This window comes from Gadus chalcogrammus, chromosome 9, assembly GCF_026213295.1.
Source record: "Gadus chalcogrammus isolate NIFS_2021 chromosome 9, NIFS_Gcha_1.0, whole genome shotgun sequence".
Taxonomy (NCBI): Eukaryota; Metazoa; Chordata; class Actinopteri; order Gadiformes; family Gadidae; genus Gadus; species Gadus chalcogrammus.
In genome coordinates, this window is record NC_079420.1 from 22407847 (window position 1) to 22427464 (window position 19618).

The 19618-nt window shown below is 41.9% G+C and overlaps 5 protein-coding genes across 9 annotated transcripts; 1 reads left to right on the top strand and 4 right to left on the bottom strand.

The window, feature by feature from the left end:
* Positions 1-470: 470 nt before the first annotated feature.
* Positions 471-6068, bottom strand: LOC130389796 (CD151 antigen-like). The gene is made up of 8 exons (XM_056599739.1): positions 5878-6068; positions 4809-4893; positions 4164-4355; positions 3474-3548; positions 2747-2851; positions 1909-2064; positions 1737-1823; positions 471-1650 (listed from the first exon to the last, which is right to left on the bottom strand). The coding sequence occupies exons 2-8, from the start codon at positions 4890-4892 to the stop codon at positions 1576-1578; spliced, it is 774 nt and encodes a 257-aa protein (XP_056455714.1). The 5' UTR covers position 4893; positions 5878-6068; the 3' UTR covers positions 471-1575.
* A 126-nt stretch (positions 6069-6194) lies between these two features.
* LOC130389797 (EF-hand calcium-binding domain-containing protein 4B-like) lies at positions 6195-8956 on the bottom strand. The gene is made up of 8 exons (XM_056599740.1): positions 8885-8956; positions 8687-8804; positions 8359-8485; positions 8171-8252; positions 7687-7801; positions 7098-7205; positions 6922-6998; positions 6195-6659 (listed from the first exon to the last, which is right to left on the bottom strand). Exons 1-8 carry the CDS (start codon positions 8890-8892, stop codon positions 6578-6580), a joined length of 717 nt encoding a protein of 238 aa, XP_056455715.1. The 5' UTR covers positions 8893-8956; the 3' UTR covers positions 6195-6577.
* Positions 8957-9135: 179 nt separating this feature from the next.
* On the bottom strand, positions 9136-14873 carry LOC130389794 (EF-hand calcium-binding domain-containing protein 4A-like). Of its 3 annotated transcripts, none has more exons than XM_056599735.1 (10): positions 14576-14873; positions 11774-12027; positions 11578-11689; positions 11311-11458; positions 10889-11035; positions 10653-10743; positions 10475-10570; positions 10040-10227; positions 9845-9916; positions 9136-9721 (listed from the first exon to the last, which is right to left on the bottom strand). In XM_056599735.1, the coding sequence occupies exons 2-10, from the start codon at positions 12023-12025 to the stop codon at positions 9607-9609; spliced, it is 1221 nt and encodes a 406-aa protein (XP_056455710.1). In that variant the 5' UTR covers positions 12026-12027; positions 14576-14873; the 3' UTR covers positions 9136-9606. The 3 variants fall into 3 exon arrangements, with proteins under 3 accessions (XP_056455710.1, XP_056455709.1, XP_056455708.1); XM_056599734.1 differs by lacking the exon at positions 14576-14873 and adding an exon at positions 14071-14156; XM_056599733.1 differs by lacking the exon at positions 14576-14873 and adding an exon at positions 14058-14078.
* On the top strand, positions 13667-17068 carry LOC130389799 (transmembrane protein 138-like). 3 transcript variants are annotated; one of them, XM_056599745.1, is made up of 5 exons: positions 13667-13775; positions 14630-14889; positions 15102-15273; positions 15607-15682; positions 16092-17068. In XM_056599745.1, exons 2-5 carry the CDS (start codon positions 14762-14764, stop codon positions 16202-16204), a joined length of 489 nt encoding a protein of 162 aa, XP_056455720.1. In that variant the 5' UTR covers positions 13667-13775; positions 14630-14761; the 3' UTR covers positions 16205-17068. The 3 variants fall into 3 exon arrangements, with proteins under 3 accessions (XP_056455720.1, XP_056455718.1, XP_056455719.1); XM_056599743.1 differs by lacking the exon at positions 13667-13775 and adding an exon at positions 14251-14545; XM_056599744.1 differs by lacking the exon at positions 13667-13775 and adding an exon at positions 14251-14525.
* Positions 16550-19150, bottom strand: LOC130389800 (transmembrane protein 258). Its single transcript, XM_056599746.1, has 4 exons — positions 19042-19150; positions 17755-17864; positions 16822-16950; positions 16550-16702 (listed from the first exon to the last, which is right to left on the bottom strand). The coding sequence occupies exons 1-3, from the start codon at positions 19042-19044 to the stop codon at positions 16824-16826; spliced, it is 240 nt and encodes a 79-aa protein (XP_056455721.1). The 5' UTR covers positions 19045-19150; the 3' UTR covers positions 16550-16702; positions 16822-16823.
* Between the last annotated feature and the right edge of the window lie 468 nt (positions 19151-19618).

A 19618-nucleotide genomic window follows, 5' to 3' on the forward strand; every position in this document is an offset into this window, starting at 1 on the left:
AATCCTACTTGATACGGAGCTTTGGGGGGGGGGGGGAGCCGAGGTAATCGACAGTGTCTAAAAACTGCCCAACCAGGCTCATTAATCTGCACCCTGTATAATTGTCTAATTCATTAATTCCCTCACTCTCCACCGCTGGTGTGTGGTGAGCGTTCTGGCGCTGATTGACATGTGTCACGTTAAAATTGTACCGGGGGCGAAAATTGTACCGGCCTACGTCATCGTTTGTTTACATCCTGACAACCTGACAACCTGCCCGGCAACAGACGACGCGATGCAGAAAACATGTTTCCAAACGACGAAATAACATAATACAGATAGCGGATCGCTATCTGTATTATGATAGATAGCGATAACACTTGTTTTTACTTTATATTTGTATTGTATTTAATTGTTTAATCGAAACAATAAAAAAAATTGCCCGCGAAACGGGCGATCGCGTCAAATGACGCGTCAAATCACGTAGGAAGGTTCATGAACATTCTAGACTATGAAACCTGCTTAAAACACTCAGTTTACTAGCTAAATTCGATTAAACAATTCAATACAATACAAATATAAAGTAAAAACAAGTGTTATCTAGCGATCCGTTATCTGTATTAGGTTTCAAGAACCCTCCTACGTCATTTGACGCGATCGCCCGTTTCGCGGGCAAAACATTTGTCATTTGACGCGATCGCCCGTTTCGCGGCAGATTTTTTTATTGTTTCGATTAAACAATTAAATACAATACAAATATAAAGTAAAAACAAGTGTTATCGCTATCTATCATAATACAGATAGCGATCCGCTATCTGTATTATGTTATTTCATCGTTCGGAAACATTTTTTCTGCATCGCGTCGTCTGTTGCCGGGCAGGTTGTCAGGATGTAAACAAACGATGACGTAGGCCGGTACAATTTTCGCCCCCGGTACAATTTTAACGTGACAGCTGTCGTGCATCACCCAAGTGGATGCTACACACTGGTGGAGGTTAGTGAGGTCCCCCCTTCACTGTAAGCGCTTTGAGTTTCCAGAAAAATAAAAGCGCTATATAAATTCAATGAATTATTATTATGATTGTTTCTTTAATTGTATTCATTATACTCGCACGCAGGCACGTAATCATGCAAAAAAAAACACACACACGCACGCACGCACGCACACACGCACACATACACACTTACACACACACACTCACATATATACATATACGTATACATATACATGTGTTTATATATATATATATATATATATATATATATATATATATATATATATATATGCATGTATATTTATGTATATATATATATAAACATAGTGCAAAAATGTCAGCCATATACTATTTTATTTTTGTCTGTAGAAAATAAACACAGATAAAATTTGGCGATCATTTGTCTGTCACCTTATAGGCCACAGAACATTTGAGATTAAACACAAAGCAACAAGGGAGCCATGTAATGGAATATGCTATTGAGCTTTGCTCCTTCACAAATATACCATCATTGCAATGTCAAAAGATCGGCTTCACAACTTCATACAGTACATTAATGAATGAGATCATGTATTCCAATACACATCAATTCAACCACATATTAAAAACAACAGGCTGAATAACGATCTTCTTTCAGATTTTGATAAAGGCAGCAGGTCAACATCATCCCCAGCAGCTGAAAAATATTAGACATGCAAGACTTTTGTTAAATGGCACACAAGGGCAACCAGTGGCATTGCTTATCATCGCAGCATGTTTTACCTGAAGAAAGGCAATGCCGATTCCCACTGCACCTAGGATAAGCAGCTGACTCAGAATGAATTCCTCCAACCGACCGATGCAGCCTCCCTGAGTAACGGCATGGGGTTAAAACAAAACTTGAACTCACTATATTAATCCCATAATAATCGTTAGGTTGAGTGGGGAAACTGACCTCTAGCTTGTAGATGTTGGACGGGTGGTCTCTCTGGCCACAGAAGTCCCTGGGAGTCTTACAGCAGCTGTCCGGCACCATCATAGCATTTTGTGAGGTTAGGATCCAAATACTGTCAGCCCAGTCCAGGGAGCTGTCGCTGCCACAGCACTTAAACTGGGACACAGAGGCACACAGCAGGAGTTAAACATGCACCTCGGACCAACTGAATATTGTTGAAAATTAACACATTTCCACTCCCTCCTAGTATTCATCCAGATGTTCTTGGTGGTTTGTGCATGTTCACTTGAAATGTCTCTGCTATCCGAACACAAAGGACCCTTTGTGATAATAAGGCCAAAGTAGGGTTTGAGGCAAATTGTCCTTGCATAAAATATGTTTCTCTGCTACTTGTAGTCTACACAGTGGGACTAGCAATCTTTTTTAAGGCTTCTGTTTTGTTGTAGAAAATACAAATGCCATTCAACTGTAAGGGATGAGGAGCAAACGTTCAGTGTTTGACGTCTGTGCGAATCATCATAAAGCATGTGTTGTTCTGGTAGTCTTTGATCAACTGACCCTTTCACTAATCTCTTCGCACACAGACACACCAAGCCCTTTGAGACTGTACCGATAATTAAGGGCTATACAAAGAAAATTGTATTGAATCGAACCAACCAAATAGAAAATGTCAATAATAAACAAACAATAATAATGCGAAAATAACGATACCCTAACTACTACATAATATGTGGAAGGATGGATAATCCAGCTGTAGCCTGCCTATTCCTATATGTATAACCTAGGATCCCTGGCCTACATCATTAGCATAGCATAGCATTTCTCCCCCATCAGATACCTCCTGCTGGAGCTTGTCCACGGCCTGGGTGACTCCTTCCTCCCCCAGCTGCTTGTACTTATGCTGCATGGTCCACCTCAGGTTCTGCCTGAGCTCATGGTCCAGCTGTGGTACAGGAGCACAGCGAGGGTGAGCTACAAGGGTCTGTCACCTGCAAGGGTCTGGGTTTCTTTAAGACAACCTCCCCTGTTTGTAAATATATCACACGGTCAAGTTACTTTCCACCGCTGTAACATTCCACTATAACCTCCATGGCAACCACTGGGGGCTAAGAATACACAGAAAAATGGGGCATGGGTTCCGCAAACTCTCTGACCTTAGGATTCCTAAACTAAAAGCCTAATATTGTTTAATTCGGTGGGAGGGGGGGAGAAAATATGATCCTAGCTAATAACATGAATGGAAAGGTAGGAAGAAAAAGAGGTGTAAAAGATACGCATACGGAGGACTTAACTGGAGATGGAACAGGCAGAGATAAAAAGGAGTTTAGATAACACAGAAAACAGACCGTAAGCAAATATGGTATACAAAGACACACAAAGTGAAACATTATGGAGGGAGAAAGTGAGTTTGAGTTGTTATATGTCCTGGGATGACAAGAAAAGGAACATAAATAAAGATGATGATAACTATGTTATAAATATACTGCTGCATGACCATTGATCTATGGGACTAGTATCTACCACTGCAACTATTGACTGTACAACGTTTTTCTATTGAAAATCACCTTTTGGTAGTTCATGTAGGCCATCACACCAGCAATGATTTCCAGCAGGAAAATACAAAATAACAGGATGAAATACTGTGGAAGAGAGAGACATAAAATTGGGATAACAGACAGGACAGAGGAAGCAAGTGAATAACAATAGATAATAATTGGAATGGACACTATGGTATTAGTAATGTTTCGGTAGACTTGCATGTGACATTAAATAGACAGAAAATTTTACAACTTTAATGCTGGTATAATGTAAGGTAGTATCTTATATCATAAATGTTTTCCTATGCAGTATGCTGTACTCTTCTCTCTCCCCATGATATTTTGACCAGCCAGCCACATTTGATGCCTCTCATACCACTAGCATGAGTCATGGGCTAAATCTAAACTCTTAAAGAAACACTCTGCATGCATGTCTGTTGTATCTGACACATGTATTTCTGACATAAGGAGATGCATATACATGCAGGACAGGGTGCAAGGCTCTGGTTGCAACTAGAAAAGAAAAAGGTCACCCAGGTTGAACCCTTAATATATATGCACTCAAACAAAAGGTGTTTGGATTTGGTCCAAACACTGAAACACTGAGTTCTGGAAGCATTAATCGTAACAGAAGATGGCACGTTGCATTAGTATGTTGTGCTGTATTCGGTATTGTATAGGATTGTGATGGTAGGAATGGATGGTAATGAGCATCACCACAATGAGAAGATTTCTCATCTCCCTCAGCGTGGCACAGCACCCGATCAGTCCCGTCACCACCACGATGATCCCCGTGGCGATGAGGATGTATGCCGAGGCGGAGTAAAAGGTGGAGTTCAGTAAACTGATGTAATCGCTCTTCTCCGCCACGGTCCAAATTCCAACTGCCAAAACAGTTCCACCTGCCACCTGAGAGCACACACACACACACACACACACACACACACACACACACACACACACACACACACACACACACACACACACACACACACACACACACACACACAATCAGTTGTGGTACCTTCTCAATTCAAAACAGATGTTCCTATGAAGAATGTAGCACATCATTAACGAGCGGTTTCTTGATACCACAGACCACAGTTGCTCAAGAAAACCTAGAGACTGTGGGTCTCCCTTGGAAACACTGAAAAGTAGGTGCGTTGGCAACAATAATAAACAAGGTCTACATAACAACATAACACAATGAATACATGGCAGTAAAGTTGAATGGGAAAAGCAGTTCAAATAAGAAGTGTATGAATGGCTTATGGAACATCGGATATGGATCTCTTTATAGCCGTCCGTGTAGCTGCATTAAAAACACCTACACAACTGAAAGCTCACACCCAATGGACTTACCCAGAACAGAACATTAAACAAGAAAAGGAGATATTTCAGACATATCGTTCCGCAGGTATTCTTTCTCTTATACCTTGCCTCCATTCTGAAAAGACAAAAAAGGGAAGCATTTACACATGGCAAAAAGGCATTATGGCAAACCACACAGGGCCAAGCACTAGATTACAGACCGAGAGTGCAGAGCAGTCAACAGTATAAACGAACGCAGATGGAAATGGAATGCCCTACACTCCTGCAGCATGCCATATCTCCTAACACTGCTGCAGTGAAGGCTGCCTGACATGACACGATCTCCCTGCCTGATGTGAAGATTATACCATAAGCAGTTTTCATTATTTAGACTGTAAATAATTGAGCCTGCACACATTGGTGATTAAAGCTAAGATTAAAGCTAAGGCTAAGAAGGTATGCCCTTATAGTTGGAAATAGGATTGTATGTGCTGTGCGCATTTATTTAGTGCCTCTTCAACATAAAATACTATTCTTAGTAATATTATGTACCCATCAGACAAACACAAACAAAGGCTACCATCCAAATACCACACCTTGGCATTTAATGAGGAAAGCCCACTAATGAAATAAAATACATTGTGGGGGTAAAGTACTTAGCTTGTCTCAGATGTCTGAGAGGAGAGTTATAAATGTCTTCGATCCCAGTAACACCACATTTCATACATCCTGTCTACTGACTACATGGGAGAGCATATGATTTCTTAAACATTTGTATATGATAAGTTATTTTTCTTTCTAATCTTTTATTTTTTATACAAATAGAATAGACCCTTGAATAGACACCATGTGCTGTTACACATCAAGTGACAATAAAAAACAGTGTTTAAAGATTACAATGAGAAATCAAGTAAATCTATTATTGTAAAATATATATAAAATCCCAAACAGCTAATTAAAGTCTGTATTTTATGGTTCATACTCCGCAGCAGCATATAAAGAAAAGCATTTTTACTTTCTTTTTTTTGTCTAGAACCAGTAGCAATAGTTATTTTTAGACCATTGTGTCAGTGGAAAGAATTAGTCATTTTCCTGTCCCCTATTTTTCAGAGGGTCCTACCTGCTTTTCGATGCAAACAAAACTTGAAGAATGAAAGTTTGTTAGAAAGTTTGTGAGTTTGTCTTCAAACTTGCTGGTATTCCAAAACCCAATCCCAACGGTGAAGGTTTGACGTTCGGAGGAAGAGTGGAAGTTTCTAGCTGGAGCACTGGCCCGGGTCTACTGGGCGGGTGAGCGTCTGTTTTCCTACTAGCGGACCAGTGAATGGGTTGGATATAGCAACAGCCCCAGATGTCACAAGAGCAGGGCTGCCTCCAGCTGGTGGTTTCCGGGCATGGATCGTGGGTGACGCACAGAGAAATAAATGTATTATGTGTAGTAATCTGTATGTAGTTATCTGCTACATCTTATTAATGAAGACAACATCCTTTTGCAGACACGATATGTTTTACTGTATTGGATTATTAATATAGTCAAAGCAATATAAATATTTGAAAGGAAAATAAATCATACATACATATTTACATTTACATTTAGGGCATTTAGCAGACACTTTTATCCAAAGTGCCATAAAATAAGTCAGAATTTTTTAAGGCTTCAGAAGAAAGAAAAACAATATATCGCTTTCTGTACAGTAAGGACGTAAATAGAACCAAGTGCCAAGCACTAACAATTGTATAGATAACATCTATACATATCTGACCATTAAACACTGTGAATAGTCATTTTTTCCAGTCCTTCCAATCCAATCATTGTGCGATCAACAGCAGCTTCTTTTAGCAGTGTTTTCAGTGAGTGTCAGTGTGTCATTACATTGGCGGTCTTGCTGAGCCACCAGCATCCTATGGAGAGAGAAATTAAGTTAAATTTCCATCCATCATATTAACTATGTATGCTTTGTTTACACGACAGTTTCACTATCTCTCTTAAACCGTTCTTAACTCCATGTCAACCGACTTCAATGCTTTTTTCTCTCAAAAAGGCAAACAAAAGTCACAGAGTGACTTCATGATCAGTTATTGTTTACTCAGTAGGCCATTAACTATTGATTTATTACATACACCCATCTTTGGTTAAAAATGTACAGAGATGTGAATACCATACCGGGCCAGCTCGGACATAAGCCTTTCTATGTTGTATCCACTCCTGGCACTGCACTCATAAAACTCAGCCTGGTGATGCTGCACACATCATCACAGATAAGTCCATTTAGTAACCTGCTTTATGGTTTCTGCAGTTAAAAAACAACCACAACCTTAAATCAAAACGTTTCTGCTCACCTCTGCAAGTCTGTGTCCCTCTTGCGTCGTCACCTTCCTGCTCGTGTCGTTCGCCATGTCCTCCTTGTTGCCGAGAAGCATCAGCACCGCTCCCTCACATTTCCTCTCCTGGAAGACACTGAGAACACGTCAAAGATACTTTCAAACAGGAGTTACATTAAAAAACATAGAGAAAAGCTACCCCCAAACGATTGACAGATGTTTTGGATGTGTAAAGGAACAGGCCTAAAGAAATCATTAGTGATATTTGTAATGATTATCAGAAACCAGACGTAGCACTGACACCAAGGGTTTAAATGGGTACTGCAGTCCAAGCTCACACTAGTGGAATGTTGTTTGCGCTCAGCACCGTCTCCCAAGACACAAAGGTCACTTTAGACCAACATTATCTTTCGAGCACTTTATTATAATTTGACAATGCCAATGTCATAGCTAATGTATATGTTTGCAATTTATTTATTGTTAGAAAATGTTAAACCAGCTCATGTGGCATCAGTCTTGAAGAAAATACTGGCTGTAGCATTCTCTGAAGATTGTATGATGAAGTACAGTATATATAGCTGTTGATTCGAGTGTCGAGCGTTCTAACCTGTACACAATCCAGCCACTCTCTGACCGCTAGGAAGGAGTCCCCGTCAGTGATGTCATACATGCTGAGTATCCCGTCGGCCTTACGGTAATACTGCTGAGTGATGCTGCGGTACCTGAACACAGAGGCAGGGTCACACCTGGACCACTTCAATAGGTAGGCCTAATAACTTGAATACATAGTAGGTAGGCCTAATACCTGAAACACATAGTAGGTAGGTAGGCCTAATACCTGAAACACAAGGGATAGGTAGGCCTTATTCCTGAAACCCATAGTAGGTAGGCCTAATACATGAAACACATAGTAGGTAGGTAGGCCTTATACCTGAAACACAAGGGATAGGTAGGCCTTATTCCTGAAACACATAGTAGGTAGGCCTAATACCTGAACCACGTAGAATAGGTAGGCCTAATACCTGAAGCACAAGGAAAAGGTAGGCCTAATACCTGAAAAACAGAGTACCTGAAACACATAATATTCCTACCTCTCCTGTCCCGCAGTGTCCCAGAGTTGCAGGACCACATTGATGGAGCCCAGAGTTATGTTCTTCATCTGGTAATCGATCCCTGGAACAGAGGGACCGTTGCATTACGCAGCAGACGTACGTTCTTCACTGAACACAGGGGGCTAGAAATCAACGGAAGAGCGTGACGTCAGACCAAGGCGCCTTACCCACAGTGGAGCTCAGGGTGTCGGAGAAGTGACCGGTGCAGCAATGACGGATGAACGAGGTCTTCCCCACTCCAGAGTTCCCCAGGAACACCACCTTGAACACACGCTGGGGACTCACCACTGGCCTCTGCAGGTCAAAAGGAGTGACCACACAGTTCAGGTTAACTTCAACAGTGATGTTCAAGCAGGGGTTGTTTGTATATGATAACACACCGGGCACAAATACTCCTACTCCCACCGGCTGCAGCAAAGGATTATTGTGTAGGCGAGATCATTCATCAAATTGTCAAAGTATTTTTCTTTTGCAGGGAACAAATATCTGCGCTACCTGTGTTTGAGTGTGTGCTTCGTGTTGATACCCCGGAGCACTGGATGAGTGTCGTCTTTTGGGGAGCTTGGAGAGTTCTTCCCTCTCCTGCTCAGGGGGACTGGTGGAGCTCAGCTGTCTTTAAAGTTGATTGGACACACAATTAGTCCACAAGGCAGAGCAGTTGCTACGGCTGGCCAAACTACGTTTCACACACACCTGTTCATTGCGTTTTCCTGAAGTACGTAGTTGCCTAATAAAGACCCTTGCTTCCGCAAAACCTTTAGGATGGGGCTCTGAAAAACGTGAAAGGGTTTTGAAGATTAAGGCAGACCAAAGGTTTATAAGGATATAAATATATAGAAATTTGTAATTTTATGTGATTAGTATGTTTGCCTGCGTTAGGTGATGTTTAGATTTTGTTTGAATTGTTATGTGTGTCAACCTGTAATTAAGCAAGAAGTCCAATACATCAATAGCTTCATTTATTACACTACATTGTACTCATAATTTAATAACAAATGATGGCATATTAACAATCTACATGAAAGGGATTTTTGTTACAGTTGGTACAATTGTAGTTGTTTTGACAGTGAGCTATTTGAGGTACAACAACCCTTAAACCATAGTTGTTAAATGTTGTATTTGTGCAATATCATGAAAATCCAACGTTTTTATTAGGACTATAAAGTGACCATTTGCATTCCTCCTGGTTCAAAGTCACAGTAAATGAACCAAAATACACTGTTCTGTTAAGCAGCAGAATACAATCCTTATTTACATCACTCAAACATAACACAAACCAGAAACTGTTCACACAAGACAGGCAAACCGGCTCATCTGCATCGTAAATGAGTCGACAACTACATAACACTCAAAACAAATGAAATAATGATCAGCAATGTGAAGACCTTTGCGTCTTGGATATGGTTTGTTTAACTTTAATGGCAGTAATATTGAGGTCTTGGTAGAGTGGCAAAGACAGTGCGTCGAGGACTAACCCTCTTCTGGGCCTGTTGGGTGTCCGTCTCGTCCCGCAGCCTTTTGTTCATGTCCCTGCAAGGTTAATCATTGAAAGACACAGTGAATCAGGGCTGAATCTCATTGACTTGACGTAAATGCTTTCCAGTTCAGGCCTATCATCAGACCATAACCAGCAGACCTGATGTACAAGCTTACCTCAGAATGTCAAGTTGTCTTAAAAGACTCTCTTTTTCCTTTTGAATGTTTCTAGACACCTTCAACACATTTCTAAAAAAAGGTAGGTACACAATATTATTGAACGATGATTTTTATGATACAGAGTTATGAAAATGAACAACAACTTTTTATATTATCATTATAATGATCAAACACTTCGGAGAAGAACCTCACCGTTTCTTGACGGCCAGCTCCTGAGCCGCTGTGGCGTGAACCAGGTTGAGCTGGCTCTTTGCGGCCTGCAGCTCTTCTCTGGTGGACTCCAGCTGCTCCCGGAGCTGAACGTTGAGGCTCTGTACCCGCTGCTTCTGCTCCTTGATGTCGGCCTGCTCACAGCTCAGCGCCCGGACACTGCTCTCCATCTTGGTATAAACACACGGGCCAGGTCTCCTTCACTGAACCAAGGCTTCCCAGAAGGCCTCATGCCTCAGACACTCTAAAAGCATATAATGTTTCTATTGCTCTAACAAACTGTATAGCCACCTAAAACTATTGGATTTTTGATATAACATATAACACAATTGGTTGAAACAGACCTTAGTTATTGGTATGTTTTAGGAGAGCACTATAGTGATCAGTGGCCGTCAGGAGGCCTGCTTGGATGCTTACCTCCCTCTGCTTGACCAGACTGCTCTCCAGCTCCTGTTCCCGCATGCTCAGCTCCGCTTCCAGATGTTGTCCTCTCTCCCACTGTTTAATACTGTCCTGGATAAGGCAATAGCCTCCTTAACTGGTATGTCCATGATAATTTGTATACAGTGGGGACTACAAACAAAAAGGAATCTACCTGCGTCTTTTGTTTCTCCCTCTCCTCCTTCAACTGGCTCTCCATTTCTTCATATATGGATTGAACGATGCGATCGTGCTCGCTCTCTCGCCTAGAACAAACCAAACAGAGCTATGTGAGATCAAATGCAGAGGAAACATCGGTAAACACACATGGACCCTGAGCACAGACTGCATGTGCAAGTGGACATGCAGCTGAGTGTGGGACATGCAGCTGAGTCTGGTACTAGTGGGAACCTGCGCAGGGCCTGCTCCAGGCTGTCCTTCTCCTTGGTGCTGTCCTGCACGACAGCCAAAGCTTGGACCAGGATATCGTCCAGGACAGTGAGGAGCTCCGGTCTCTCCCTCTGCAGTTCAAACCATAAGGAGGACACCTCCCACTGACTGCCACGTTACAAACACAAAAACACACACACACACCACAACAGTCATCAGAGTCTGGGTGGATTAGGAGACTCATGTTGTCACATAATAATGTATGTCTGCATTTAATGTTGACTGTCTACATTAAGTAAAATATGAATACTAAAACGTACAAAGTACTTTTGTGTCCATTCTTTGGTAATACTTCAAAAGCCATATCTGAGTAAGTTTGGCAAGTTAGACATTGCCTGGGTTAGAAAGTGATGACACTAATTATTTCAAGGGCAAGGTCTTACTTTTTGAAGAGGGTGTCTGCTCCCAACTCGACCAGCAGGTTGACAAACCGGATGACTCCGGGGTCGTTGTTCCAGTCCACCGGGTCTGGCTCAGCCCGCCCCTCGTTCTGGCTTTGGTTTAAGCTCTCGTCTAGCACCATGATTCCTCCTAACAGAACATGGCAACAGGTATAGTGAAATTATTTGTTTATTTTTGTAATTGAGGCTCTACACTGTGTAAATAGACACTCACATCTGGTGAGTGTCAAGAGTCCATCCTAAACTCACCAAGGCCTGCGTTAAACTCTACAGGAGTGAGGAATCCATTACTCTCTCTGTCGAGGCTGTTGAAAACGTCCTCCAACTGATCCAGGGACAGTGGTAACTCCACTTCCAGTCGCTAAGCACAACGAGGACCAACAGTATTTCACGTAAAAAATGTAAACCATGATATTTGAATTGCATTCCTCCAGCAGCTCTTTACCTGCATGTCTCTCTTGGTGATGAATCCTTTGCCCTCTTTATCACAAAGCACAAACAGCTCCCTTGCTTTGTCCATGGTCTGTGGCTCCTGGTGAGGCATGGCTTCCCTGGCCCTGGGTGAAGACAACCGGGCTCGGACTGGGCTGGACACGAGGCCCCCAGCGGACGGGCCCCTGGATCTTGGGCTCCATGAGGATGCGTCGCCGCTGCCCTGCCCCACCAGCACCTCTCCATCGCTGAGCCACTTGGACATTGCTGTGGAAGAGTGACGGATTAGGCTAACCGATGGTACTCTGAGGAGAACGTAAACCCTAAAGGAGGAAACTATGTCGGCCCGCGCTGCGCTGAAGAACCAGGACAGGGAACCAGGACAGTGAACATGTACAGTGAACCAGGACAGTGAACCAGGACAGTGAACCAGGACAGTGAACCAGGACAGGGAACATGTACAGTGAACCAGGACAGGGAACATGTACAGTGAACCAGGACAGGGAACCAGGACAGTGAACCAGGACAGGGAACCCGTCGGTGAGGAATAATAAAGAATGCGTGAGAGAGGCAGTTTGATGAGCCAAAAAACAAACAAGAGGTCTGGTCTTGTACCATCAGATGTGTTTGCTCATTCACTGCCGTTCTTGTAGAGCTTGTTTAACTTACTGACTTAAGACAACCTTATCATGTCCTTCATACCTATGCGTTCCAACCAGTGGACGAAAACCCATATGCCCAAATTAAATTCTAGGGGCCAAACCACGGAAACTGTACGTCATTCATAGTGGAATTTGTTATTTATCACAAGAAATATGTGCTCTGCCTAAACGAGTGTCTAGTTTTTAAGTTATTATTAAGTTATTGATTAAAACAAAAATGAGTATTTCTTGCATCATGCCATTTAAAGCAAAAGCCACCATCGCTTTTAGTGGATGAAGGGAGATTCCATTTAAATGCGTTTGTTTTCCTTGTTAAAGGTCAGCATAGGCCTGCTGCTATGCATGCTCCCTTGTCAAACACAAGTGGGAGCAGAGCCAAAGTTGCTGTGAGTGAATGCACTATCTGCTGCTGGAAACAGATGTTACCCATGTTAAGAGAAGCTGAATTTATGCACCGTGAATCTTAACTTTGGCAACTGATAGGTATTGCCAATAAATATATATATTTTATACCTATATTTATTTATAGATTATTTTTTACTTAATATCCTAAACCTATCATATTCCATCATTAGGTCTACCCTAGTTTCCGAACACATAATCAGCAGCAGTTTGCCTCGTTGACAAATGTTATACAAATGTTTTGGTCACTACCTCTGCCCCAACCAGGATGTGGGCATGGTAAAAACAACAGGATTTGGTCCTATGAGGTGACGGACGAGTCTTTTTCTTCGAGGGGAGGGAGGATGAGGACAATGAGGGAAACGGGATGCAAATAAAACATTTGCAATGGATTTAATTTCCATTATAGCCTGGTTGCAGGCCATTTTGTTTGGAAAACCACAGCACAAGTTTCTGTGATTTATGCTATTGTGGCACAAATACATTTTAAGTTAAATTTTTCTGTTATAACTAGCCTATATTGAGAATTAGCCAACTAGAAAATCCTAGAAGTTCCAGGTATGTAGGTATGTGTTTTTTTCGACACGAATATGTCCAGTGGCATATCTGAAGTCTCAAAAGGTTTATAAATAAGCTGGAGTCAAGGGAGGAGTGATCCAGATAACACCTATGTAAACATTAACACTTTCTAAAACTCGGTGAGTGTTAAATCGGCAACGTAACTCGTAAAAACACTTAAACATCCGTTTTGAGGTGCCTTCAATGTCCTACATTTAACTTAGACAAAGAGATCATATCCTGGCCCATTGCAATCAGATGTTGTTAGGAACTGGGCCCCATACAGAGCGGGAAGGGAACACACCATGCGCTTGAGGAGCAGTCTACGGCCAGGCCAAGTCGCTTGGTCGCGCTACCCAAGCACCTGACCTATACCTTACTGGTCAACTCAAGGTAACAACAAACTTATTGTTTGGACTTCATAAAGAAACAAAAGCTTGCAACACCTGTTGCTAAGGGTCTATTATACATTTGTATGGATGTTTAAATTACAGATAGGCTACGAATCGACAGAGCAATGAAAAGTAACGACCACCTAAATACAGCAATCCATAGAAAAATAATGCTACGTTACTTGACACCAATAAACGTAATGACAGCAGAACCAACTTTGAGGAGAGGTGGGCACATGAGATCCATAAATAAGCTTTAAATAAATAGTTGCAATTTACAAACTTTGCATGCTCACCTCCGACGCGCCGGACCTTCAGCTGTGTGTGAGTTTCTGTGTGTGTTTGCGCCACCTTTGATTATCATACTTAACCCACGTACCTTTTCCAGCCACTGGGCGGCGTTGTTGTACGAAAATCAGTTTCACTTACCGTTACGCTTAGTGTAGCTCATGCAGCACATAAACATGATACCAAACTCATTTGCTGCGCCAATATCACATACTTTACGGTATGAAGTAGCGTTGCCATAGAAAACCCGGAAATGCTCAAGAAAGCCCCATGGATGCATTATCTCGTTTATGACCTTATGTAGTTTGTCTAGGTGCATGTTTTATTGGTGGTTGTGGTTATTTTCGGGCTAATGTTTGTAATTTTGGATATACCTTAAAACGTAAGGGAGCGGTTGACGGGATAGCAAACTCGTTCTGGAGAAATCAGTGTCGGTCATCCAATAAGCCCGACAAGATGTCTGGTCAGCATGGAGTGGCAGCTGTACGAGTTTCTTTACAATTAAACACTTACGTTGTAGTGGATTATGTTCTGTAACGACCAAAACATCCCACGTGTTGCTCACAGAACTGAACGGAGGCGCCGCGGGGGGAGAGATGTCGACCAGGGGCTACTGGAGAAACCTTGCAGAAGCCTCGACTGGTCAGTTCTAATCCCAAAGCCGGACAGGAACACTTCCTGAGGCACAACAGGGCCACCATGCTTCAGACTAGCAACTACTCCCTGGTGCTGTTGATTCAACTGAGCCTGCTGGCCTATGACCTCTTCGTCAACTCCTTCAGCGAACTCCTTCGTGGAGCGCCTGTCAATCAGCTGGTGCTCTTCACGTGAGTCACCAATGCTATTGAATGAACTTGTGCTTGTGCAAATCAATGAATTAACTAATTGATTTGACTCATCCATAGCGCAAGCAATTCGCTAAATTGCAAGAAGTGACAGCCATTCATGTCCAAATGTTAGCCTCAAACAACTAAGGTTAATATTTATTCTTCCCATCACTGTAATACTCAACATAACAAATCATTTAATGTGATTCCAGCATTCAGGATATTGCCATCCTGTTCAACGTGATCATCGTTCTCCTGCTGATGTTCAACACCTACGTGTTCCAGGTTGGCCTGGTCTCCCTGCTGCTGCAGCGCTTCAGGGCTCTGCTGGGGGTCTCCGCCCTCTACCTGACTCTCAGCATCTGCCTCCACTGCTGGCTCATGGTAGCGTCACACTTATGATTGTCGTTCAGCAGATGCCTTTGTACTAATCCACCATCAGGGGAATGTTTTAGATGTATGTTATTAATGGGCTGGTAGGTAAGTTGGTCTTACCTTGCCCAAAGTTAGAATGCGGACATTGGAATTCGAAACCATGAACCTTTTAGGCTGGGTATAATTGATTTCAAATGATAACCCCTTTGCAAAACACATGCGTTCTACCTCCACACTAGCTTGTGTTAAGGTAGAGCGGGCTGCTACATATGTTAAATATCCTGTAAGTGACCTGTTTGATGTCAATCTGAGCTTCATAACTAACAGGCGTTTTACTTGTAGACCCTTCGATGGATCGACTCAAACAGTTTTGTTTGGACCAACGGCCTTCAAGCGCTGTTTGTTTTCCAGAGGACAGGTAAGCAGTTCATTAGCCTACCGCTACACATATTGTTTGTAGCCGTGGTTTGATGGCTTACTGTTGCACTGTCACCAGCTCCCGTAAAAGAATCACTGGTTGTTCAGAATTCACCTAGACTCTGCGTAGCCACCGCTCGTACGCACTTCATGTACACTCTTATTGTATGTTGTACGTCCTGGCACTTAATGTACACACTTATACCTCCTGGCAAAAATATAAAAGAATAGTACTTGTGTTGCATCCTATCCTAGTCATCTTTGTTGTATAGAGGGAATACGTTAACCAAATAAGTATTGGTGCTTGGCTTTGTTTTGTGAACATCCTTACTGTACCGAAAGCGATATATTGTTGCTCCTTCTGACAAATGTACTTATTGTAACCTCAATGTTGTGTGTGCACTCCTCAGCTGCTGTGCTGTATTATTACCTCTACAAGCGTACAGCAGAGTTCCTGGGAGACCCCAGACTCTATGAAGACTCTACGTGGCTGCGTGAGGCCTTCGCTAAAGCCCGTCAGTGAAGGAAGCGTTCTGCCCTATAGTTGCCTTGAGACATGTTTACAGTGTACATGTTTGATGCCATTTTTTATTTCAGATTTTCTATTTTTGTGTTAGCCAAATAAACGTTTTAGTAATTATATTGTATCCCTGAATATCCAGGATGTTTCCTCACTTCAACAGACAACACTTTATTGTTAACCAGAACATTTGTCTGGGATTGAGTTTTTTCAGGGTACAACTCTGTCCACAGATAACTTCTAGTAGAAGGTATTTTTGCTAGCTTATGGTATAACATTTGGCTAAACTGCTACCAATTACATTTTAAATGTCTAAAACTGACCACAAGGGGAAAAAAAGACATGACACCCACAATTTTAGAAATAATTTTTTACTGATTAAATGAAAAAAAAAACGTCCACTTGATCTCACAATCGTGAAATCCTAAATCCAAAATCCTTTTCCCGTTGAGTGTGATGTCGATTCCACTGGAATGTTGTTGCTTTCTTTGACACATAAAACTACAACAACAATAATACAGAAAAAACTCTCGTCAGTTAACCATAATATAAAAACAATAATTGAACATCACGATATAAAAAAGGTAATTGAACAACAAAGTGTAGGACTCAAGACATACCATCATACATATATGCCGACCCAGAGCAACAGGAATAGTACACCAAATCCCATGAATAGTGACGCCACGAGGGAGATGAGAAGCTCTTTGTACACATCTCTGGTGTACTTTGTGGACGTCACCTCATATCTAACCAGAAGTTAAGGGAGGGAACTCAATCACTGCTGAACAACATGCAAGATTTTGGCTCATCTCTTTCATCCACAGAAAACCAACCAACCATCAAAATATTTACTTCTGCAAACTTATCTTCATTAGGAATGGTATAATATTGTAGCCTGGGTATACCCATGCTGCCTTGCGCGCAATTTCATTTTGCGCTGCTAGGCAGCCTGGATTCCATGGATGCGAATTTCGCCTGAGATGGGGAACCAATCACAGAACGGGGAGGGACGGCAAGACGATGACGACGTCTATTCGACACACCCATCATCTTCTTCCTCATCGAATTTCTGTTGCTCTACATACGTCATCTGGTATAATTTATACGATTGGCTATGAGCTACGTACAGACTCATATGATAGACACTCGTAGCGCCCAATAAACGGCTCCGGGCAATCGTAAACCACGCCTCAAATACGAGAAAATGTATGTGTGGTTCCCAGACCTCATCTCAATGTAGATTGAGATGAGGTCTGGTATTAGCCAGGCTAATAATATTGTACACAGTAATGGTAATGACTTGAGTAATTATTTGCACTTTGTCTGCCTTTCCATGAAGTAGACATTTAAAAATACTCAAATTATTATTTAGAAAGCAATTAAATAAAAGGACTATAACATTTTCAACTTTAAGCTCCAAAACTTTACAACAAATTCACCTTTATGATTTAACAATAGATGGACATTTCCTAAACACATTATAATCTCATCTCACACCATTGTGCTGCGAGGGGTGGAGAAACGAAGGGGTCTAACCGCTGAAAGGATACACGAAGAACCATGCGGTGAAGAACATGCCAATGGCAAGCAGGACCACCGTGAGGTGGGGGAACACAGCCGGGTTCACCGGGCTGGTGTATCTGGTCATGGCTTCAAGCTCCTGCAAGGAAGGGCACAGGTGCATCATGGGAAGGTACATATTCATCACCATATTTCAATTTGGATCCAAGGCTCACTTGACTGCTCAATTGGGCCGCCATTTGTAACCATTGGATCTTTTCAGACAAAGTTTACAGTGCTCTGCAGTCTGCATCTCTATCAGTGCAACTACGGTGGACAGCTTGAAGGAACTAAACCCGCACAACTCAAGTTTAAGTTACCTTACTAAATCTGATAACTTGCTTATCCACTAGTGTTGATGGACCCTGCTTTCAATAATCTATTGTTTGGAGAGTTCCACCGTTGGAGCAGTTCAATGAATATGCGGCCAACTTTAGTGTCGAATGCAAGTAGATTAAGTAGACTATATCATATAGAAATATTCCTGTGCTATGACACAATATTTTATTTATTATTCTCCAATCCTTAACCTTTCCTGTTTTAAAAGAGTCCATAAATAATCATAAGTACAATTTAGGGATATATATTATATATATACTGTCAAATATATCCATAGTAATTGAAGTAGTAGAGTGCACGACCAAATTCTAATTCAAACAATACAGTACTAGTAGGCCTATGCCAGTGTTAACCATGATATGGTAGCAACGTTTACTTGAACAGACTACTGCAAAGAATTACAGTAACAGAAATTCACCTATTTTAATTATATGAATAATAAGCTGATAAAAACTGGATAAAGCTCACCTGACCGTAGTGGGGCAGGTGCATTGAAAGTAAATAAATATATCTAAGTTACATTAAAACCGAGATGCATTTTCAGAGTAATAAATTGAATACATTTAGGATATGACGATGATGATGATGACGATGGTGGCAGTAGTAGAAGACTGCAGCCAATAAAAGGCTGCATAACCACAACCTACAACCTGGAGCCAAAAGCAGCCAACTTAACTGCTCCCGAATCAATGCATACATAAGGTACTATAGGCACTAAGAAGGCAAAACAACGCTTGTTATGCGGATTTGTTTCTGCCAAACAACCAGAATGAACGGGAGCGTTCACTCGCCTGTATGTGTCGCCCATACAATCAACCATATCTCCGACCGAATGGCTTTTAATAAAGAGAAAATCACTACGCTTGAATTAATGTATAATAGGGCAACTCCTATTGGTATCAAACCTAACGAATTCATCTTTGATCACGTTACCGTACCATTTTGTAATGCAGAGATGCTCCTTTCACGGGTGTCCAAGAGGAAAAGGCCACGTACTGACTACAGCTTCCTGGTTCGCTCCTGACGTTTATGTGACGGTCCGCCTGTCTTCAGACCGCGTACTGCCGCCTAGTGGTGAGAAAGAGAAGGGCTGTCTCTTACAGCTCTTTTTCAATTGCTTGAACACTATAGACACATGCTTGGACCAAAGTTTTTGTTACTATACCTTAAACAAATGTAACCATACTTTAAACAAAAGCGCTCCTTTGCACATCAGTTGCAATTGTGCAACACACTTGTCCCTTTCTGCAACACTTGCTCCTGCACGCTGCACACTATTTCATATAAGGCACTTAATTAAAAAATGAAATCTTAGCTTACCATTGGGGAAACACATCTATTCAAAATACAGAACAACTACTCCCAGGGTATATGTCGTGGGGGGGGGGGACATATACCCTGGTGTAGAACAACATTGTGTGGCTCCATAAGAACAACATTGTGTGGCTCCATAAGCCTTCAAGGTTAACCGCACCATCATGCAAAAATAGGTCCCTGCAATACCAAACATATCAT